Source organism: Magallana gigas, chromosome 7 (assembly GCF_963853765.1).
Source record: "Magallana gigas chromosome 7, xbMagGiga1.1, whole genome shotgun sequence".
NCBI lineage: Eukaryota > Metazoa > Mollusca > Bivalvia > Ostreida > Ostreidae > Magallana > Magallana gigas.
Window position 1 is genome coordinate 8,604,322 of NC_088859.1, and position 24,278 is coordinate 8,628,599.

General features: G+C 34.7%; 2 protein-coding genes and 1 long non-coding RNA gene across 5 annotated transcripts in view; 1 reads left to right on the forward strand and 2 right to left on the reverse strand.

Annotated features, from left to right (window-relative positions):
* On the reverse strand, positions 1-11,454 carry LOC105346384 (uncharacterized). 2 transcript variants are annotated; one of them, XM_011454925.4, is made up of 7 exons: positions 11,127-11,454; positions 5,121-5,163; positions 4,749-4,894; positions 4,374-4,532; positions 4,080-4,144; positions 3,772-3,922; positions 1-2,302 (listed from the first exon to the last, which is right to left on the reverse strand). In XM_011454925.4, exons 2-7 carry the CDS (start codon positions 5,148-5,150, stop codon positions 394-396), a joined length of 2,460 nt encoding a protein of 819 aa, XP_011453227.3. In that variant the 5' UTR covers positions 5,151-5,163; positions 11,127-11,454; the 3' UTR covers positions 1-393. The 2 variants fall into 2 exon arrangements, with proteins under 2 accessions (XP_011453227.3, XP_011453228.3); XM_011454926.4 differs by having other exon boundaries at positions 3,832-3,922; positions 11,127-11,450.
* Positions 7,675-21,865, forward strand: LOC136270236 (uncharacterized). The gene is made up of 3 exons (XR_010707981.1): positions 7,675-7,836; positions 9,319-9,348; positions 21,665-21,865. It is a non-coding gene; the product is annotated as an uncharacterized lncRNA (long non-coding RNA).
* LOC105345402 (uncharacterized) overlaps positions 15,388-24,278 on the reverse strand; it is an 18,173-nt gene continuing 9,282 nt past the window's right edge. For both annotated transcript variants that reach the window (XM_066067238.1, XM_066067239.1), the window contains 12 exons: positions 22,220-22,450; positions 21,781-21,852; positions 21,304-21,449; positions 21,110-21,205; positions 20,917-21,016; positions 20,631-20,783; positions 20,094-20,265; positions 19,794-19,904; positions 18,398-18,549; positions 17,746-17,852; positions 17,374-17,567; positions 15,388-17,101 (listed from right to left, as the gene is read on the reverse strand). In XM_066067238.1, the coding sequence (XP_065923310.1) occupies positions 16,404-17,101; positions 17,374-17,567; positions 17,746-17,852; positions 18,398-18,549; positions 19,794-19,904; positions 20,094-20,265; positions 20,631-20,783; positions 20,917-21,016; positions 21,110-21,205; positions 21,304-21,449; positions 21,781-21,852; positions 22,220-22,450 (2,232 nt within the window). In that variant the 3' untranslated portion in view covers positions 15,388-16,403. The remainder of the gene's footprint in view (positions 17,102-17,373; positions 17,568-17,745; positions 17,853-18,397; positions 18,550-19,793; positions 19,905-20,093; positions 20,266-20,630; positions 20,784-20,916; positions 21,017-21,109; positions 21,206-21,303; positions 21,450-21,780; positions 21,853-22,219; positions 22,451-24,278) is intronic.

A 24,278-nucleotide genomic window follows, 5' to 3' on the forward strand; every position in this document is an offset into this window, starting at 1 on the left:
TAAGAGTTCAACATTTATTCATTGATAAAATTTTTAAATCAAATATGAAAAGAAAATAATTATGAAAGATAATGTATAAAAAAGAAACAAATGCACGGGAAGGTAGTACATGTATATAAAATTGTGAACAACAAATTCACGGTAAAAATATAATTCTTGGTTTTAAAAGTCAAAATTACAATAAATATTATTGTTCCTTGGCAAAATTTGTATAACGAACAATTAGTTCTTCAATGCACCATAAAACATCATTCTAATCTCTACAAGTCAAACTACTTTACAGAGATGTAATCTGCACCAATGATTTTTACACACATGCAAGACCATAGAACAATAGAAATCGATTTTTAGAGAATCAATAAGTAAGACGATAAACTTTTTGTGGAAAATCTTTTACGCATCTTCTACGCCGATTTCTTCCTCAGGAAGAGGAAATGTCTGAACCACATGACCGGATACTGCGCAGTGTAACAATGGATCACGTGCCGCGCTTTCTTCTTCCTCCTTTCGGATATCTTCATAGTCTTCCTCTTCAATACTGTCCTGTGGAGACAGTCTCCGAATGGAGCTGGCACTACTATCACTACCAAGACTTAAACTTCGTTTGTCTGGGGCCAGTCTGTCTCTTCGCCTGTCTTCAAAGTATTTCACATCTGAGTGTTTTCTATGTAGTCTGTGCTTGGGTACATGTATTTTTGGTTGGCTTGCCGAGCGGAATCTATTCTCTAAGGCTGGATCAAACCTAAGAAATTCCTGAAACACTTTATTGGTTTTTTCATCTATAGAGTAGTCACGAGTAGCATATTGTTTTTCCTTTTGGTCCTTATTTGACTTAAAAAATCGAGAAAACATCGAGAATTTGCTTGATGGGGAAGTAACTTTCATACTATCAATTGATTGCTGGTCAGATTTCGAATCACTTTCGGGTTCGTTAATGCTTTCATACACTTGTACCATCTGTCGCTCTCGTCGATATTCTCGTCTCTTTCGAGAGGCAGTTTTGCCTGTGCGCCTGTCAAAAAAGGCGCGTTCACCGGAAGTACCGCTCTCTGGAAGGGAGTGAGCGTGAACAAAGATTTTTTCACTGACTGGTTCTAACTCTACGATTTCTTCTTCAATCTCACCTGTGCTGTGGTTTCTCTTGAAGAGATTTGACGGGTGTTGAGTTTCTAGCGACTTGTAGCCGCTGTCAGCTTTCATCTGAATCAGTTTGTGGTTTTGGCTCTCTGTCGTGCTGTCTGTGTTATCAGTCGTCGACTCAAAGGAAGTTGTCGTCACTTCCGGTCGGCTGGTGTCCGATCGGTCGCCATCAGTCTCTGCTGTTGTAACACTGTCAAAGCTGTTTTCAGTATTATGTGAACTGTGAACAGAACGTTGTTCACTTCGACGTTCGAGAATATTTTTATATGTCTGGCGTCTTTTTTCTGATGAGGGATTATCAACCATTGGGATCATTTCCCTCGCAGGTTCGGGATCAGCTGAAGCCATCTTGCTACCTTTCGCTTCACCGTCTGGACTTGTGCGAGGATCAAAAATATTTTTAACATCAGTCTCGGGCGACTGATCGGGTGACGTCATATCCTCCATTCTGATAGTATCACTACATTCCTCTTCCTCTTCAAACGTAGTCCTCAGGTTCCACAACTCTCTGTATTTCTGCGTACCGTTAATTGTTTCATTACCATCGCTATCATCAATTCTTAATGTGTCCATTTCAAATTCTTCGAAAAATTCCAAACTTTCTAAGTTTTCGTCGTTTAGTTGTTCAATACTACCTGTATCGTTATATCGAACTTTGCTACTGCTTGATGACCCTAACTCGGATATAGCATCGAAATCTGTATTGAAGAATGGTCCTTTGAACTCGGTGATCTGTAAGACGTCGTAGTCCCCGATGTCGTGATAGCTCCTCGATCGCTTCCCCTCTTGCTTGTATTCGTCATCATAAGACGTCGTGTCTAGACTCTGGGAATACATCTTAAAGCGCCATTGTTTCTTCTCACAGACGGAAGGTTTCAGCTTCGGTAGACTTTTCACGGGGATGCTCTCCTGGGGATTTTGATGTATCTCTACTGCCACTTCGGTTTTAAACGGTACCGGTCGAGCCTCGTTTTCAACACATCTAGCAAGAACCGGAAGAACTTCGATAGCCATGTCCAGGTCAACCTTTTCGGAGAGGGGTTTTTCAAGAGGACCAAGTCCAGTGGAAGAATCGGGATGTCGGTCTCCAAGGGAATACTGGCGTGGGGTCATCTTCCCGATCCTTGACCTTTTCAGATGATGAAAGTCACCATCGGTATACCTATATAAAAATTCATTCATTGTTTATACGAATTCAGATTTAGTATCCATTTGCCATATAATATAAAATTTTACGTGATTTATAAAAATTAAAAGTAGTTTCATTACAAATAAACATAATTGATAGAAAATTAAAAAAGTCGTGATTACAAAAAAAATACAAGGTTTTGTTTGTTAATTGATACAATAGGAAGCATAGTTTATCATAAGTATAAAAAAAATATTACTATCAATTTAGTCGGACTAAGTTACACATACAATACAAACTCACTCTGTAAACGCAGACTTAGTAACAAATAGCTCTCTCTCTCTCTCTCTCTCTCTCTCTCTCTCTCTCTCTCTCTCTCTCTCTCTCTCTCTCTCTCTCTCTCTCTCTCTCTCTCTCTCTCTCTCTCTCTCTCTCTCTCTACGTTTACAGAGTTGGTGCAGATAAACATGGGTAGGCACAATGTGATAAAGGTGATCAAACTGCCGAGTTATCTCCCTCTCCACGTCCTACCTAGAGATGTTATTCAGCCTAGCTTCAACGTATAGCAGTAAAGGTAATGGCCGACCAAATGCGGCCGTACCACTCAGAGACAGACTTACAATAGTGTGGCAATAAAATTAACAGCCTTAAAGCATGTGGTGTTTCAGTAATTGCTACATGTAACAACTTGAAGCATATAAGTAAATGTCAATAATTTGTGGTGGAATCCGCAAATTGCTCAAGGTTTCTTGATATACATGTATCAGTAATAGCTTCAAATTGTGAGGTTTATCAGCAGCAGCCTATATCATGCATGTGGTGCGAATGTGCGCAAGACCGCGTTATTAACAAAGCATTATATGACGAAATTATACTTCTGAACAAATGTGATTGTGGTTTTGAATTAAATAATTCCTTATTGTTTCTGGTAAATACACAAATTCTTGATTTGATTTCTATTAACGTTACTTAAAGTTATAATTTCTGCCTTACACTGCACTATATCAAAACGATCAATCTATGTATAGTTAATATGTATGATAAAAAACACACTGATCGGGGCGTCATAGAAGTATTATGTAAATGCCGCTTTTAACATTGACAAATACAATGTCATGTACTTGCAACAACTTCTTTGTTGCAAAGCTATATATATATATATATAGAGGGCGAATGGTTTTCTCTCTGTGTTCAGTTTTTATCGATCATCTGTTCTTATGTGCAAGTGAATGACAGCACATCACGACATTCCATGCCAATACATGCAATATACCACGCACACAGTTTAGTCTCATTTTGTTAATAAAGAACAAACAGAGTTCCCGCGGTCAAAACAAATTGAATGACACACAAAACACACAAAAAATGATATATAAGAGAAACATCAGGCTGTATGACGTCACTGTTGGTAAAAAAACCCGGATGTCAATAAGGAGGCAATGATTAGTTGTGCAGAGAGAGGGATCATGGGAAGGCACAGTCACCGAGCAGTTTGATCAAACCTCCTTCCTTTGCGCAGGTGCTGACTGGGCGGAAGATCTTCCAGTTGGAAGGATACTCGCCTGGAGGCTTTGTCGTTAACTGGTTCTTCTGAAGGAGAAACTGGTTCCTCTTTGGAGTACTCCAAATTACCCAGGTCGTTTTTGTATTCTTCTGCAAATCATATTTCAAAGGAACGCATTGAATATTTTTAGTTTTGATGTAATGTGCATTAATCTTTGACGTCGCGTTGAAAGGGTCATTATTAATTATTAACTTTAAGATTAATTATAGTCTGTTTAAGAACAGTGATAACATCACCAGGTTATACCTTTCTCGAAATCAGACTTGAGTTTCGTTGTTTCGGATGCTTCACAAAAGAGTTGATCTGTGTCCCTGTGATATAATCAGTTTTAATTAAAATTCATAAAATATATCAATTTAAAACCTACTTTAACTGAACAGCAACGATACATTAGTTAATGGTATCATACCTGACAGCCAATGTATTTAGGAAAATTACATAGATTTACATGTAAATTCAGTCTCTTAAAGTTTCAAATTTGTCTTTAATGTTGTACATTCTCTTTTGCGTTATCATTTACATTAGAAGTAAAATAATAACTTTTGATGAAATTCGTTCCGGGGACTGGAAATAATCCCCTCTATTGACCCAATGCTTGGATCTGAAAATAGGTCAGAGTGGGCATTTTCGTATTTGGAGGTTGGTGACGTCACACTTCTTTCAATGTCAGTAATGTGCAAGGAGTCATTGAGAGTAAATCTGAAAAAAAAATTCTTCTGAATTTGAAAAATAAATTACAATATTTTCTGCTTTTTTTATTTCATTTAAAACCCATTTTAGGACATGTATTTTGTGTCAGCCGTTCAAATGACAACACTTGTTCAGGAGCATTGTAATGTAATTAATACGCATACATCTTTAGATTTATATCATATTCCATCAATTCAATGTATCCTCAAGAAGATAATACTTTACCTCCGCTTTGACTTTGACCTCTCTGAACAGCATTTACAGCAGAACAGAACCGCCACCACAATGACCACGCCCCCTACCACTCCCGCCACCAGAATACTCAAGGTGACGTAAGGTGGCGCTGCCTGACCGGAACCGGAATTAAAGTTCTAAAATATCAAAGTCACGTTTCGCAATAATTATAGTCAGCGTTTTAGTCATGCCTTTTTATAGTGGTGATAGGAAATTACATTGTCTAAGGAAATGAAAAGGACATTGTGTAACGCTTATAAAAGAAAAAAAATCATCTTTTTCTTGCGACGCGTGTTGTGTAATTTTCATCATACTGATAACTTCTCGTTAATTAATATAAGTGTTGATATCAAATTAACATACGGTGTCTGTAAAGTCCTTTCCTTGAGGCATTCTGTGACTGTGTCTGTAAAAAAGAATAGTTTTACATCAAACTGTTGTGTTTCTATTATTACCGCAGGTTCCTAGAATAATAATTTCATCGTATTCTGTTGTCTGACCAAGGAATAAAACATCAAAAATCAAACACAAATGCAATTCAGAATTTTGTCTCTACATCCGATCCATATCTGCTGTGATAAAGATGCAATCATTAGGACCTTATATAAAGGCTGAATCTCTCCGAAGGAAATGTCGAATTTACTTCTCTGTTGTGTGGTTGTATAACTTTGATATAACCATAATTATAGTATTGATTGTACCGTTGCATGAAATCACCAATATGTACTTTAATTTGAAATATCATCTTTATTCGTACATTTCTTTTGAGCAGCAGACCATAAGCTAGAGAATCTAATTCTATAGAAACTGTGATTGCGTTCATACGGCGATAATTAGCCATCAGTAGTTGGCGCGGTCTTTACCTTATCCAATTAACTCTCTAGACGTATGAATATTTCATAACTGTTTCATATTCTTTCAGATTTCCTCAACATTAAGGTGTGAAGCCAAACTTTTGAAGTGTTTAATGATTCAGTTCCCATATTGCTGTAGCAGAATCAATCTATTTGTGTTCTGAAACAGACATGTTTCTGATTTTACTTTCGGAATAATTTTGATGATTACACAAGTACTTAACAAGTGACATTTCAACTATAAATATCTATCCTGTTCTACTGGCGTATAAACGCGCAGAGACAGGTCTAAATAAATCCACGGTAAATGTGTGTAAAATACACCTGGTAATATTGCAATTATATAGCATATAACGGGTCAGGGAATTATGCTGTTAATACGAAAAACTATGACAAAAATGGCAACACACTTTGATATACATATTTATCAATCAAAGTCTCAATATAGACCTCTAATTACCACCACCGTGACTTAAAATCTTAGATGTTTGTAATATATTCTGAGTTCATTGGAACTTTTTCCTTTTACTTTATCAATACACTTTAACTTTACATGTACTGCATATGACGTGCAAACAGTAAATACATGTATTTATTGTTGTGTCTTTGGCGCCAATGGAACGGTGCATTATTATGTTTAACTATGTCAATTTGTATCTAGATATAAATACATTTACATGTGTAATAATAAAATCTTTTCACATCATTAGTTCTTTAGGTAAGTCATAAAATTGTCTTTCATCTAACAACGTTTACGAAAAATACGTTCAACTATAAAACCTTATGTTTCTATGATCAACGTGTTGAAAATTCATTATACAAAATCATTTGTGCTCCCTTTTATCCAGTGTGATTAAAAACCACCCCTTCTCCTTACAGTCTCCGGGTGTAAGGAAAGCGGGGTGGGGTGAGGGGACAGATGGTGGGGGATATCAGCCTGCTTTTAATCAGGCACCATGGCTAGACGAAATAAGTAACGTCAAACAAAGTCTTGACGTACAGAATAACAGACGTGTAAATCTTACAACGAGTTACGTAGAGCCCTCAATCAGGTAAGCTAAATATATGAAGCTTATGACGTTTGTTTTCGATGTGGACTCTATACCAAACATATTATTAAACTGAGTAGGCACTGGATAATAACCATTTCCATAGAAATACATCAATGTTAAAATCGATTTCCTTAATTATATAATATCAGGTTGACGTTAGAATTAGAGCGACAGAAATAATTCCCAAGATGAACCGCTGACGTCGAATACTTAGCTTTGGAATACCATTTTCAATTTTCACAGGTATCTCTGAAACAATGTGTTGTCAATCACAAAAGAGCACACATGTGTTTATTAAGATAAAAATATGATTCACGTATTTTTATGAGTTAATAAAACGCTGAACTTGCATGATGGGATTCCGAGTTCAGAGCTTATTATCTGCAAGTCAGCCATAAGCTAATAATTGGTATCGTCTGAGAGAACAAATAAGGACAAGTACCTGATGCCCCGACCCACGCAAGTCGCTTGTCATCAGTTGCTATAGAGAATGGAAAATATATTAGTAAATGTATTTCCCCACTATCTCCCGGAAAATGCTTGTTAATTTGTTTTGTAGGAAAGAAATTAAGAACTGACTTTCAACTCAAGCTTAAGGGTCTCCCACGCTTCTGTGACGTCACAGTTTAATATCGGAAAGAGTGTAGGAGAGTTTGACGCCCGCATCGTCTACAGAAATGTATTGATTTTCGTGAGTTTGAATGTCTTCGGAAATTTATCGCGGTCACCTGCTGAGGGCAGGGCAGATTTGGCGTGGGCCGCGCCGTATTTACCCGCGCGACAGGCGGATGGTCAGAAATGTCACAGTATATTTGTCGCGTAATAAGCCAATTTGCCGCCAACTGCAACCTTATCGGCTTCATTTCCGCAACTCGGGGAGTAAACAAATAACGCACCTCAAGGATAATTGTTACACAATCTATCTATCGACAAATCTATTGGAGAAAAATCAAAAGACTTTATCAACGAAACTACCAGTATATTCCTTATGGGAACCAAACCTCCCCTATCAAATAAAAATCGCACATTTATTTATGAGATCTATTACGAAATGTCCTTGCTATTTGAAATGCCAAGGACTTGTAAATCATGAAAAAACAATTCAACGCAGAAACACGGAATCGTGACAATTACAAATCTATGGGAGCAAAACCCAATCTTCTTAAAGAAAGGGTAAATATCTCAAAGCAAGGCTATATTTTGTTACTGTTTTAGTGACTATTAACATACTGGTTAAAAAAAATTTAACTGGGGACCAAACTGGACCCACAAAATATACTTAAATATTTCTCCTTTTTTTCGACCAGAATATGTTTTTAGTCTTCAGGTTCGTGTGTTTACATGTAATCCTTTATACATATAAGCACCGTATGTAATTTTGAAAATCTCGTACAGATAAAGGACAATCTCAGATATCTCCTCTTGTACAGAAATAGAACGCCGGAGTCTACATTGATTGCGTACTAATCGGACAAGATCGGAAATTGTCTCATTCTTTGGAAAATTACTTTCATATCAGCCGAGGATAACGCCGTCATGTCCTAGCCCGACGTTTTGTAACTTGTGTCGTAGAACGAAGGTCAAGTCGGGATTTCAATGTTAATTTATTAAAAGGTTTGGTGATTCCAGATAATGCCTGTTACGTCAACGTATACAGGCATTTGTTTCGACCGTGTAATCGTCGGCTTACAAAATATACGTTGTTAGCTGGTGTATTGATTAATACTATCTAGTTACTAATCATATCATATACTATCCTGAACTCTGTGATTTACCCCAAACAAGGCAATTTATTAAACCGGAGAAACGGTGTATTCACACCATTAAAAAAAACAATTTAAACAACAGTTTCTTATCCAAAGTGTGAAAGTAAAGTGTATACTATCTGATATGTTGTAAAATGATTTTGCAGTTTTAGTATTGTTTTATATCGTGTCAAGTGCCTGTTACTATAAAGATCATCTTTATATATAGAAGTGTCATTTACCAAGGACTTTACAGGAAGGATGGGAAACGTGGGTGTGAGAGGGTGTATCTCGGTGTCTAATGACAGGTGTTACGAAGTGATTGTATTAATTTTATCCTTACACTGGTACTCTAGTTATAAAACACTTCTTTCTCGAATTTTAATCAAAAGCATTTGTTACTTAGATTTTTGAAACAATATTGTGTGTTAATCCATTAATTTCATGTCAATTTTTCTTTTCTTTTTTTAAAATATCAGATTTATAGTCAAATCATAGTCAGTTTAAAGTCAAATCATAGTCAGTTTAAAGTCAAATTATAGTCAATCATAGTCAGTTTATAGTCAATCATAGTCAGTTTATAGTCAATCATAGTCAGTTTATAGTCAATCATAGTCAGTTTATAGTCAATCATAGATTAAAGTCAAATTATAGTCAGTTTATAGTCAAATCAAGATAAACAACATGACAACTTGTATTTCTTTTTTAAAAAATGTCTATCAATAAATAACAACTTGACTGTTTGTTGTCTTCAAAACAATTGGGTGCCCTTTTGATGCAATTTCAACAGTCTTAGCAAAGTTTGGTAATGGCGTTAATGTAACCAGTATATTTATGAAATACACTCTTTTATCAATAGAAGCAATTGTTTTTTTAGACTACAATTTTCTCATGTGTTTTTTACTAACAGGTTCGTATACTTTCACCGGTTGCAACACTGGTAAGTATAAACACAGATCAAAACATTAGAATTTATGAATAATGATTGCAACATAGGTAAATATGAACACTATTTACAACATAGCGATTATGAACATTGGATACAATATAGGTGATTATAAATAGTGGTAACAACATAGGTTTTTTTTTTAAATACTGGTTAAAACATAGGTAATTATGAACACTAGTTACAACATACATGTAGGTTTTTATAAACACTTGTTACAACATAGGTAATACACATATGTTACAACATAAATAATACACACTTATTACAACATAGGTAATTATGAACACTAGTTACAACATAGGTAATACACACTTGTTACAACATAGGTAATTATGAACACTAGTTACAACATACATGTAGGTTATTATAAACAGTTGCTACAACATTGGTAATACACACTTGTTACAACATAAGTAATACACACTTGTTACAACATAGGTAATTATCAACACTAGTTACAACATACATGTAGGTAATTATAAACACTTGTAACAACATACTAGGTGATATACACTTGTTACAACAAATATAATTACGAACACTAGTTACAACATACATGTAGGTAATTATAAACACTTGATACAACACAGATGATACACACTTGTTACGTTTACAACATAGGTAATAATAAACAGTTAAAACATAGGTAATTACGAACAATGGTTACAACATTGATTATCACGTATACTATTTACTTCATAAAAACTTATAAACTCTGGTTCCAACAAGGGTAATTATGAACACTGCTTGCAACATAGGTACATGTAATTATAAACACTAGTTACAACATTTGTAATAACGAACACTGGTTGATGATTGTTTAAACTTTTTAAAACTTATTTTTTTTTTTTAAATGATTGTCAAGCAATTTTTTCCCAACATTATCATAATTCTAAGAACATTTTATCGCCACTTATATGGAGGGATTGTAGGAAAAATTGTAAGAACTCGGATGTATCATTTTTCTGATAGTCATTTTGGACAACAATTCTGTGCGCCTATATCGACAGCTTACTTTTGATGTGATTTTACAGAAACAAGAATAAATTTCTTGTCCAGAAAAGACAATAGTCTGTAAGTCATATGACAGGACCTGTAACTTTTTTTTCTTGTGTGTGTTCATAAAAACGCCTTTTCATAGGTGCTTTTATCGGCAAGATTGGGTTTATTTTTTATTTTGTTCTTTGGTTTTTTTGGGGGTGGGGTGGAGGGGTGGAGGGACTTTTAATTTACTTATATACTTACTTACTTATCAAAGAGAATGCTTTTACATTGTTCTACGTAATGAAGTAAAACCTTCAGCTATGGCTGTCCCTGAGACCGTTTTAGTTATTTTGAATTTAGTGTAGCTAGAAACTAACCAAAGGCACTCTATTCGAGTCCATGATTAAATATGTATTTTATTGTACTTTAACTGTAATAGACTGTTGAATATTGACTCTAATTATTAACGTTTTCTAAGAAAACCGACTTTCTGCTTACATAATCAAGCAATGGTTCCTAAAAACTTCGACCACGACATAAACACGTGGAAAAAGGAAGACAATATATATAAAAATGTGCTTGTAGACTCTAAGTAATACATAAAACTCTCAGAGCATGTGTTCCATAACTCGCTATTTAAAACACAAATCCACGTTCATATAATATATTTTAGTATACATAAAAGTTTTCTCTAGAAATGAGAGTGCTCCTACATTTGCTTAATAAAGTGTTGTTTTATAGAATGGTTTGATTAAAGAAGCCATAGAATGTATAATAGCACGAACCTCAAACCGACTGTAGTGACATGCTGACGCAAGTGATGGTCCGCTTAGACATCGCAGTACAGCCCCTCCACTCGTACTCCGTGTTACCCAGTGAAATGTACCAAAAACACCGCAAAATGCTCATCCATTGATGAAAAATATTCCAAATCAAAGAGAGGCTTTTTCGTCATCCGTTTTTCAGTGTTTCTCTCTCTCTTTGGCAGTCGTACGACGGATCAATACTTCTCTGACGGAGCAGGCGACAGCTAGCACTGGTTGGTCACAATGACAGAATCAGATAAAAAATATATAACAAAAACAGACACAAATACCAATATATCAAAAATCGTGAATTCAGACAGTTTTCCTTAAATCTAAGTAAGTTTTTGGTTTTTTTTAAATTTCTTTTTATTGATTGCCGGGGCAAGATGGCAAGATGACTTTTAGCCGATGAAAATCAACCTGGTTTTGTTTAATATTATTTCACCGACTCCTACACCCTTATTACCAGCAGCATGCTAATGCACATCAATGTTGCATGAACAGTTATTTCATCTGCTGGCTTTAATCAATCGTACGCTCCCATCATTTTTTTCCAGTCCTTACACGTTCTTAAATTACTTTAATAAAGAGAGGCCTTTTCCGCAATTGACCCAGAATCTTGTGATTTGATCAGTCTATCAGGTTGCTCCAACCTTCGGGGTGTACATTAAGTTACCTTGAAGAACATACCCCATCAATACATATAATTAATTCAAAAATCAATAAACATGTATTTCGCATATTCTGTGCTGTCTATTGCACAACGCTATCAATGTTTCAGAGATTTCGAATTCGGTTTAATTTCTATATAAAGCCACATCTGTCTACAATGATAAGGCAGCGCCTCGTCTATCTGGCGCTATAGTGTTTCTGTCCATCGATCCACGTTGCAGGCTGTCTAAACTTTAATTATTGTTTGAATATTTGCTGCTTAAATTCTTACCAGCGGTACGGGGGCTTTCTCCGAGCTCTCATTCCGCGCCATCTATATTTTATAAAATCAATATTATTAGATTTGCTTCCCATATCTTTGGTGTAACTGGGTGTTTTTTTTTTAAATACAACATGATTAGGACAGAGTCGATGTTATAAAATCTAGCTTCCCCTTGATTCTGGGGATCGACCTATGATGCATTTGTCTTTCGTTTTAGTTTTCGATAAATCACTCGAAACAACGGGTATAATTATGAGGATAGTAACAGAGGAGTATCGAAAGAACGCACGGCCGTTGCGAGAGTTTCAGGAATTATCGATCGAAGAAGCGGAGATCAGACTATCCTCAATGTAACTTATTTGTTAAATGCTTTGATTTTTAAAAAAAAATAATGGGGGGGGGGATGTACATCCCTTATCTTATCTCCATAAATTCTTGCTCCGGTATCTAAAATATATTAAATCATATAGGGAATTTTTGCGTCTCGAATCTTATTTCCAAGAATCTAGCAATATATTATAATAGAGTTTAAACCAATTATCAACTATGAACAGATTTATATATTTAATCAAACCTTTAAAAAATGACCTCACAGATGCAACGCAATAATCATTTAATACACTAATAAATATGGATAAAGTTGATATATGATGCCGACTTTAGGGGACCCGCCCATAATCCTTAAAGAAATCCAATCATACATTAATTTATAGGCGTTAGTGTTGATCCTAGCTCTAATGATGCAAGGTCACTGTATAATATAACTCCATAATGTTCGTAGGTCCTACAGAAGATTTAATTCAGCATTTTTTTTTTCAGAAAAAAAAGTAAAATTCTAAAATAATTGTAGAAACAGAGAAGAGTTGTCATATTATATGTACGAAAGATACTAGCATATTGCTAAAAGAATCATTCAGAGAATATGTTATACTAAAAGTTTAAAATCAAAGATTTCTCAAATAACAATTTTCTATCCACAACTTCACGTTACAATTTCATGCTTAAAATTATCGGTGAAAAATGTACAGTTTGATTTTAGTTGAATACCCAAAGTTCAAATGGATACTATAATATCGAAAAAAGATACCTTTAGACAAACATTTGGATATTAATAGACTCTAGTAATTCATAATAGAATGAAAATACATCAGTAAGATTTTTAGTTAGATATCCAAAATCTATGCTAGATATATATCGGTATTCATAAAATATAGTTTGACATTCGGTAAAATACATGGATTGATATCAAGTTCGTAGTTCCAATTACATGTACCCGCAAGTTTTCTGCGACAAAGCATAGTATTTCCGCGGTATTTTTTTTCTTTAAAAAAAAATGCTTTCTCGAGATTTCTCGGAAGAACTAATTGCTTCACCTCCGTATTTGTTCTGGGTTTCCTGCGCTGTTAATCTATACGAGAGGCGTTACTTTTACTGCATGTATAATAAACGTTTATATATAATTCATTTGGTGCAGCAGTTTATTACCACATTTTTTTTTATTAAATTATCCTTTCAGGACATATTTCTAATCTAATTTATACATTCATTGCACAAAATTAACAAAAACAAACAATTTTTTTTAAAAATCAGACCCTCTACATATATAATAAGAAGGTCTTGAATTATATACACAGAGGGTCTGATTTTTTTTAAATCTTTGTTTTAGGTAATTTTGGGCAATGAATGAATAAATTAGAAATATGTCATAAAAGGATAATTTAATTTTAAATAAGAGAAAGTCCCGGGGGTCTTTATAATTGGGGGGGGGGGGGATGGAAGGGGGAGGGTCGGTCCTGTCCTCAAGCACCTATGTTTATTACTGTGTGAATCACTCATCGGACTGACCCGACTAAACAGAGAACTTATCTATATCACATCATATCATATCATATCATATATATCATTCAAGGTATTGCTTTAACATGTTGACGTTTAAAGTGAAGGGGAAAAACCAAATATGTGTTAAAAAACATCCTTAAGTTAATCGATAAACGGACTAAAAGCAATGTCAAATACCCTTTTCTTTAAATATAATTACATTATCACTACAAATTTTGATTCTCAATAATCTAAATTTTTGTAAAGGACAATAAACTAGTATATTGTTCTTTAAAATACATGTACCATATACAGTATGTAACTTCCCTTCTGCCCACTTTTAACAAGGTTTAGTGTTGGAGGTTGAGGAACAGATATTAATGAAGCGCCAATTTTGGAAGAATTTTTTGATATTAATAATTTGATATCAATATTTTTTTATATCAATAATTTGAATTTTTGATATCAACAATTTGAATACATGATATACAAAAAAAATTTAATATCATAAAAAGTTCAGCTCAACCTTTTGATACTAGAAATTACTAGTAATAATATCAGCAAAAAGCTTGGAATTGGATACTCTTTTTTTAAATTTCGATATCAAGAACTCAAATCCTTTATATATAAAATGGCTTGCATTGAGAAACTGACTTACTGATATATATATATATATATATATATATATATATATATATATATATATATATATATATATATATATATATATATATATATATATATATATATATATATATATATATATATATATATATATATATATATATAGCTGATATAAAAAAATCATCTTATGACATCAAGAATTCAACTTTCTAATAATAGAAAAGGTTTTTTGATATATATATATATATATATATATATATATATATATATATATATATATATATATATATATCAAAAAACCTTTTCTATTATTAGAAAGTTGAATTCTTGATGTCATAAGATGATTTTTTTATATCAGCTTTAAGGACTTTCCACCTTAATGGCTGCTCCCTGTGATGCATCTTTATCTTCCCGCCACAAATGTGTTACGAACCTGTAGATGCATGTTCCCAAATAGGTGCATGCAAACAGATCCCAAGGAAACCCGAACTTGAATATAACAAAAAATAATCAAGAACTCTTGTATAAATCTTTCTTTAAAAATATTAATATTCCCAAAATCTGAAAAAACAACAAATTTTAGAATGCAAATCACGCACTTAGTTCAGCAGTTATCTACAGGTAAAGAGAGTATTCAATATTTTTGTGAAGGCTCTTCGCCAATCATATATACGAACCTCCATTATCAGAAAATTATTTTTTATCATATCAGAAAATTGATGTTCATTAATTATTAACATCAAAATTTCGAATTTCTGATATTAGAATATCACTTTTGATATCAGGAAATCATTTTCTGATATCAGAAAATCTTTTCTAGACATCAGAAAACACTTCAAAAAATTAAATCTGCACCTTATCATATATCTTAATTGGGGTATGTTTAATATAACATGTATAAGGAAATTAACAACATTAATAAAAAGATAGTAAATACATGTATATATATAATTGAACCCACACAGAACAAGATATTAATATGAACAATCACAAACCCAACAGAAAAAATTTTTGCATTGTAATTATATTATTTAGAAGCAAAATTTAGTGTAATGTCTTAAATGATAAAAATGACAAACAAAATATGTTTCACTTAACTGTAATGTCAATATATTTTTGAAGCAACATAACAGTTTACTATTTCAGCATAAATTGATAATACTGGTTCCCCATCATCCTTGTGAATGAAAATAAAAATATAAATGCATTATAAAGTTCAGGATCTTCTATATAAGATTTAAAGAAGCTAAAATTACATACGATCATTAAAATTGAAGTGCTTTTCTTGTAAAGCTTCTGCATTCTTTATCAACTCATTAAAGTAAAATTGGCAGCATTAAAACAACAAAATCATTAATAAAATTATAAAACAAACAACTAAATTTTGAAACCACAATGGCAAAAGACCAGGTACCATTTCTTGGCAGTGCATTATTGGGCTATTTTTTCAAAATATGATTTTATGTTTTGATAAAATGATGTAACAGTGCACTAGCAGAAAAGGTACTTTGCAAGAATTGGTCTTAGGCCAGTAAGGTTGAAAATATTAAAATTCTCGCAAATCACAGAATTTTCTCTTATCCAACTTCCCCACCCAACACACTTTACTGTCTGGCCCTGTTAGAAAAAACTAGGGGACTTATCATGCATTTGTAAGATTCCATCTCTACAAGTTCACTTCCAATGGGAACCACACCCCCACCCCCACACAGTTAGAAGAGACTTGGTGATCTATCACAAAAGTCCACCTCATCAAGGTCACTTCCAATGGGAACCACCCCCCCACCCCCACACAGTTAGAAGAGACTTGGTGATCTATCACAAGAGTCCACCTCATCAAGGTCACTTCCAATGGGAACCACCCCCCCACCCCCACACAGTTAGAAGCGACTTGGTGATCTATCACAAGAGTCCACCTCATCAAGGTCACTTCCAATGGGAACCACTGGTAGCTGATTGTATGCGTCCTCACTTTCTTTTATTAGTCTAGACACAATCATTTGGGCTTTTGAGTTTTTCCTTTTTTTCCTTGACGGATCAGAGAAACAGTCGAAGTCGTCGTCCTTTAGTGTATTGTCTGGTCGAATCACCTCCTCGATGTCTTCTTTGGCTGAAGAGGAATCTGAAAATAGGTCATCTGACCCCGTTTTTTTCTGAACACCTTTCTTGGGAGCGGGTTTTCGTTTGATCCTGTCCATCAAGGATGGTGAAAAGAGTTCATCCAAAACAGATGTGTTTGGTCCTTCTTTCTCTTGTTTCATTTCTGTTTCTTCTTTCTCATTGGCTGCTGTTTCCTCTTTTTGATTGTATATTTCTTGCAGGAGATCGTCTGTACTGATCTCAAACGAGTCAGGGGATGTTTCCATTAAAGTTTCTTCATTGACATAACTTGGAACAAATAACGGTGTTTTATTTTTCTTCACTTCTGTGGCTGGCTGTGATCTCTTCACGTCTCTCCGATCACATTTCTCTTTCTCTAATAAACTGGTTGCTGTTGGTTTGGGGGATACTTTGATTGCATCACCAAGAATGTGGGCTTTCTTTTTTCTTTTCTGTCTCTCAGCTGTAGAACTATTACCTGTTGATATAATAAAAGATGTTAGGTACCTTCTTAGACTAATTAAGTAAAAGTAAAAATCAATATTTTAATTGCAAAATGACTGAAATCAAATGCAAATATTCTGTTCAAATCAAATGTTGCCTCTATCATGTCAAAAATTCACAGACACTACCTCCATTTCTCTTTTCAATTTCTAACCCATTTTTGACTCTACATTTTCAACCATTTTTGAGTCTATTTTTTTTTATTTTTGAACCTAAATTTCTAATTATTAATTCCAAATTTTTAACCTTTCTTTGCGGTACATTTTGGCGTTGTGGTAACCGATGCTTCCTGGAAGACTGGAGAAACATCAGGATGTACATGTGTGTAATAGGATTTCAACAAGTCCCTCCTTTCATCAGGGGAAGATCTCAAAATCTCTTCAGCAAACTCCTCCATTGTTTGCTTCTTATTAAATTTTACCATTTCCGCAAATTGTTTTCTAATGAAGAAAATGGAATTAAACTGTGCTTATATATTTTCTTTTTATGCAAAAACTTTTGACTATTTTTGACAAATCAATGTACAGAATTGTTGTTGTTTTTTTTTTAAAAATTAGTATCTGAAACTCAATACTGCTATAGGTTGCATAATTATATCATAATCAAAAGTAAACTTACATTCTAATAGCTGGTGGAGTTTGACCTACAAGAACATAGTTCCTTCCAATAGTGGTGGAATAGGATTTAGGTTTCTTAATTTCTTTAATCTCTTCTTCACTTTCAGGCTGAAAAAATTCTCTGTCAAGTTAAACCCCTTGATTTCAATTAATGAGTTCATGCAATAATAACTACATATAAATTCAGTATCAGCTTGGATAGAGGTAGATGTAAAATCATGAGCATTGGCTCTTACCTCAAACAGAGACTGACAGTGAAATGTGGTTTGTTTTTACCTCTTCTGTCTTGATTGGTTCAAGACAGAGTCTGACAGTGGATTTTTGCTTGGTTCTTACCTGACAGTAAATTAGTGAGTGACAGTGAATCTGTGAATTGGTCAACCTCATGCAGGGGCTGACAGTTAATATGTTTATGGTTCTTACCACAGAGACTGACAGTATGTTCATAATTCTTACCCACAGGCTGACAGTGAGAATGTGATTGGTTCTTACATAAGATAGAGACTGGCGGTGAGGTTGTGCATTGTTCTTACCTCAGACAGAGGCTGACAGTGTACAGGTACTTGGTTCTTACCTCAGCCTGAGGCTGACAGTGAGGTTGTGTGTATTTACCTCAGACAGCAACTGACAGTGAGGTTGTGCACAGTTCTTACCTCAGACAGAGGCTGACAAAATGCAGCTGGTGCCTGGGAGTTCTGGTGGAGCTCGAACACATCCTGTATGGCGCAGCGTGACATGTGGTCCTCTGCCCGACTCCCTCCCACAATTTGTCGATTTTTTAACACATGGAGAACATCTTCATCTCCTTAACACAGATAAATACAAATAAAATATATTCCACAATTTTTGCATGTATTTAGGAAAAACATGATAACCAATTTATTTTATTATACTTTCATGTTAAATACTGTAATCTGATTGGTTTAGACACAGTTGATAATCCGTTCTATTAATCTCAGCGTTAGCAACACACTTGGCAATGAGTAACACTATATAGATAGTGCCTGTTTGGGAGGGTAACTGTTGAAATTGACACCCCGAGAAAACCATTGTAAACCGACGCGAAGCGCCAATTTCAGTTTCAACTGTTATCCTCCCAATCAGGCACTATTTATTTTATTATACTGAATGTCTTAATTTCAGAGAAATTTTTACTCTTTTGTATAGAAATGATGTGAATTCTACGGCGAACCGTACGCGCATAATTGACGCGCATGTAACAATTCGTTTTAATACACTTTCATGTTAAATACCGAAATCTGATTGATTTATACGCAGTTGATAATCCGCTCTATCACCCTGAGCATTAGCAACACACTTGGCAACGGGTAACACTATATAAATAGTGCCTGTTTAGGAGGGTAAGAGTTGAAAATGTCACCCCGAGAAAACTATTGTAAACCGACGTGAAGTGGAGGTTGACAATAATGTTTTCGAGGGGTGTCATTTCAACTCTTACCCTCTTAAACAGTCACTATTTATTTTATTATACTGAATGTCTTAATTTAAAAGAAAAACTTAACTTCTTTTATATTTGAATAACGTGAATTCTTTGGCGAACCATACGCACATAGTTTACGCGCATGTAACAATTGGTTGTGTTACCCGTTGCTAAGTGTGTTGCTTATGCTGAGGGTAATAGAACGGATTATCAACTGTGTCTAAACCAATCAGATTTCAGTATTTAACATGAAAGTGTAATAAAACAAATTGTTACATGCGCGTAAATTTTGGCGTACTGTTTGCCGTAGAATTTACTTCATTTCTATATAAAAGCAGTAAAATTTTCTTTAAAAATAAGACATTCAGTATATAAAATAAATAGTGCCTGTTAGGGAGGGTAACTGTTGAAACTGACACTTGAAAACCATTGTCAACCTCCGCTTAGCGTCGGTTGACAATGGTTTTCTTGGGGTGTCAGTTTCAACTGTTACCCTCCCAAACAGGCATTATTTATATAATATCAACCTATATCATAGAATTTCAAGTTTATAACATGAAATAAACCGATAGTGTTACCTTAACAAATAAGAGAATCTAAACACAAACCTGCTAGAGTTCCTTGTGCAATGGGAGAGTTCTCTCCCTTACTTGCTCTTTTTTTGGAAACATGACCCTCCATCATTTTACTGTTGACCTCCTCTGCCTCACTATCACTATCTAATGGATGAATAGGTGGATGAATAGTTAAAACATTATTGGTTCTGGTTTTTATTTTACACATTACAAAGAAGTGATGAAAAATAAAGAATGATTTTTTTTTTTCAATTTTGAAAGGTTTCAAAACATAAATGTTTATAATCTGTGAAGACCATTTTGGACTATTTGATGAAACAATATGTGCCTTACGATGTAAATCCAGATATCTAGACAGGTAGTCTTCTTCCTCTTCCTCCTCTGACTGAGAATCTTCACTTTTGTCTCCCAGATGGCTGTCTTCCACGCTGACTCTGCGACCTCGACCAGGCACATATTCGGCAATCCTGAACTCTGTCAAGCTCCGCTCCAAATTCTCATTTTTCTAAATATCAGTAAAACACAGTTACTGTAGAGACAGATATTCCCTCAGCTGAACCCAGGCTCTAAGGATTACTAATCCCACAGTATACTGATTTGGTTTAAAGGTTTATCTTCTGGTCAGAGAAATAGAGTGCTTTATATCTGAAACACCAAATCCCCTATCTCTAATGACAGTGCTGAATTCATTGATCTTAATTTGCATTTAATTGATTGTACATATATACATGTCATTGGTTATTTCACACTATCTAGCAACACTAAACAAATAAAATTGATTTAATTGAATTTAAAAAAACAATGCTAACAATATCACATTAAAGCTTGAACATGATACACTGTCAATAAAGTTATGTCCCTTGTTCTGACCTTCAGTATGTCCATGGTTCTAGTGCTATCTCCCGCGTGGAGTTGGAACATGTTCTTTAACCCAAACAGCTCTCCATATTGCTTCCTGTTCCCAGCAACACCCTTAAAGTATCTCCTAGCATTCTCTGTTCCAACCACAACACTGTCCAATTGCTGAATAATACAAAATACAACCATACATTCTATTCTCATTCTAGGAAACTATGAATTCCTTGAAAAGAACAATATGTCTTTGTAAAAAATTACTGATATAGCAATATAGGCCTTTGTTCTATAAGATACACACCTGTTTATACACCTGTCGCAGGTATATGTTTTCCTCGATAGTACCTGCCGATATCAGCCTGTACACATGGACGTCTCGCCACTGCCCAATCCTGTAGGCCCTGTAAAATTATTGGTAGACAGATATACAACAGGCTAAAAAACCCAGCAATGTAGATTCAGGTTCAGGTAATTATTTGTGTATAATAGTTTACCTGTCCTGGGCTTGAAGGTCATTAGTAGGATTCCAACTGGGGTCAAATATAATAACTCGGTTTGCGCCTGTCAGATTCAAGCCTAATCCCCCAGCTCTAGAAAATCAAGAATATCACCAAACAGCTATTGTTAGGTTTATTTTCTACAACAATAAAATACCCCTACAGATTTTATTTCCAACTGCATTACTTACTTTGCTGAGATAAGGAACAAGAAGATATTGGGATCTCTATTAAATTCTCGGACCAGCACCATACGTTTGGCCATACTGGTGCTGCCATCTAGACGTCTATACTCGTATCCAGTAGTGATCAAATACTGGTCAATGATGTCCAGGACCTTTGTACAGAAATATGTTAAATGAATGATGAGACTTTTGATAAAGAACAAGACTTCAGTATAATTTTACTCCTGAAAGCTGAGTACGGATATTGAAAAACTTGAAGTAACTGGTAATAAAATAAGGACTTTTTAAAGTATAAGTAGATATGCATAGAGTGATAGAAACCATCAGACGGCTTTATCTTTATGTTACTCTGGTATTTCGTTTACAGTTAACAAAGTTTACAATACAGAGGCAATTATAAGGTATCAGTATACATGACACAGTGATAGAGACAGCATTATCTTACCCTGGTGCTGTAGGAGGATAGAGACAGCATTATCTTACCCTGGTGCTGTAGGAAAAGATCAGAACCTTGCTGTGATCCTTCTGGAAGACTTTCAGTAATTTCTGCAGAATCTGTTGGAAAAAATTGGAGATATAGAAATATACATGTAAGTATAATGTTCACTATCCACAAAATTAATGAAATAAATGTACAAGACTTAAAATTTGTACACCTTGTCAAAGTTTGGTGAGTTTCTGAACATCATTAAAAAAAATTCTGTGTCCTTTAGCACAACCTTAAGCATCAGGAAAAGCATTTGTGTTCATTCTGTCAGATTAAACAATTTCATTTTTTATCAAAAAGCTCACTAGACTTTATTATACGACTACTTGTGGATAGAGAATGGTAAGGTCTAGTTTTGTTTTTAAAAATGATTTTTGTCTCGACAATGCATGTAATGTCTTCAATCAAAAAAAAATATAATTATTAAATGCTTACCTTCATTTTGCCACAGTATTTGGGATCAGACAAAGTCCTGAAGGCCGATTCCTTGGTATCGCTGAAGAACTGAGGAAACTTGGCAAACACGGCCTTACAGATCATCTTGGAGAACTTGGACAGCTGTCGGTGAGGGCTCTCTATCAGCAGGGCAGCGTGGTTGGAGACTTTCAGCAGGAGGTGCATAAAGATAAACTGTAACCCTGTCACTGTCACCTCCTTCGTCACTTGCTGAAACACATACAGTGCCGATCAGACCCAACCTAACAGAAATTAAACCCCAACTAAACCCTGGGTTTACTTTCTGGGTTTACTAGAGTGGAGCCAGAGTAAACCCAGAGTAAACCCCAAGTAAACCAAGAGTGGACACAGAGAGTAAACCCCGATCAGACGTATACCCTGAAAGCAGATGCTACATGTGTATTCGGAATACACAAGGGGCAGGAATCACAGGCAGTAGGATGATTAGATAAAATACAGGTATGCTTCACACTTCAGTGCGTATAGTTGACTCCAAAAGCAATTCTCGAGTAAACGCAAAGTAAACCCTGAGTAAACCCAAAGTAAACCCCGAGTGGACCCAAATTTTCAAAAAGTAAAGTTGGGGCTTACTCTGGTGTTAGGTTGGGTCTGATCAGTACTGTATATAATCAAATGTGCCTTAAATGTTATGGAACTCAATTCTTTTGAAGTCTCAGATATTCTTTATACAGTAAAACTTGGTTCGAGGGACTAAGGAATTTACTTCATTATATCCGTAATTCGTTATATCCGTATAACGAATTCGTAATAATAACTATAGCAAATTCACTATATACATGTTTTCTTTCACCAGACTATAATTTTGTTAATAAAGGCTTAAAATAAAAATACATTTAATTACTTTGATACCTTTAATAATCGGATTGTAAATTGAAAAATATTTGTGAAAATAAATTCATTCAAACTTTTATGTTAAATGGTGGTGCAAACTTTTTTAACTGTAAAGAAATTCGTTATAAAAGTGTTAAATTTCGTTATTATTCACCCCTACGGAACTCAAAATCAGTTCGCTATATCCGTAAATTCGTAATACATGTATCTGAGTTCATTATAACCGTAAAATCTTGCAAAGATTTGGTAAGAATTTTACCGAGGACTAGAATTTTTTTTTCGCTTTATCTAAGAATTCGCTATATTCATGTTCGTACTAAACAAGTTTTACTGTAGCAAGATCAGTGCTTCAGTATTTATCATTCAATTTTTACAGTATTTTAAACTTATTTCATACCAGTTTTTACATGGTTTTTAATTTTATAAGATCACACTTACCTCACAGTAATATTAACATGGTTCCTTTTACCTTAGTTTAGGTTTCTGCTTACCTTACAACAGTATCTATATGGTTCCCTGTGGCCTTAGTTTACACTCACCTTACAGCAGTATTTACATGGTACCCTATGGCCTTAGTTTACACTTACCTTACAACAGTATTTACATGGTTCCCTGTGGCCTTAGTTTACACTTACCTCACAACAGTATTTACATGGTTCCCTGTGGCCTTAGTTTACACGTACCTTACAACAGTATTTACATGGTTCCCTGTGGCCTTAGTTTACACTCACCTTACAGCAGTATTTACTTGGTTTCCTGAGGCCTTAGTTTACACTCACCTTACAGCAGTATTTACATGGTTCCCTGTGGCCTTAGTTTACACTCACCTTACAACAGTATTTACATGGTTCCCTGTGGCCTTAGTTTACACTTACCTTACAACAGTATTTACATGGTTCCCTGTGGCCTGTTTACACTTACCTTACAACAGTATTTACATGGTTCACAACAGTATTTACATGGTTCCCTGTGGCCTTAGTTTACACTCACCTTACAGCAGTATTTACATGGTTCCCTGTGGCCTTAGTTTACACTCACCTTACAACAGTATTTACATGGTTCCCTGTGGCCTTAGTTTACACTTACCTTAAAACAGTATTTACATGGTTCCCTGTAGCCTTAGTTTACACTTACCTTACAACAGTATTTACATGGTTCCCTGTGGCCTTAGTTTACACTTACCTTA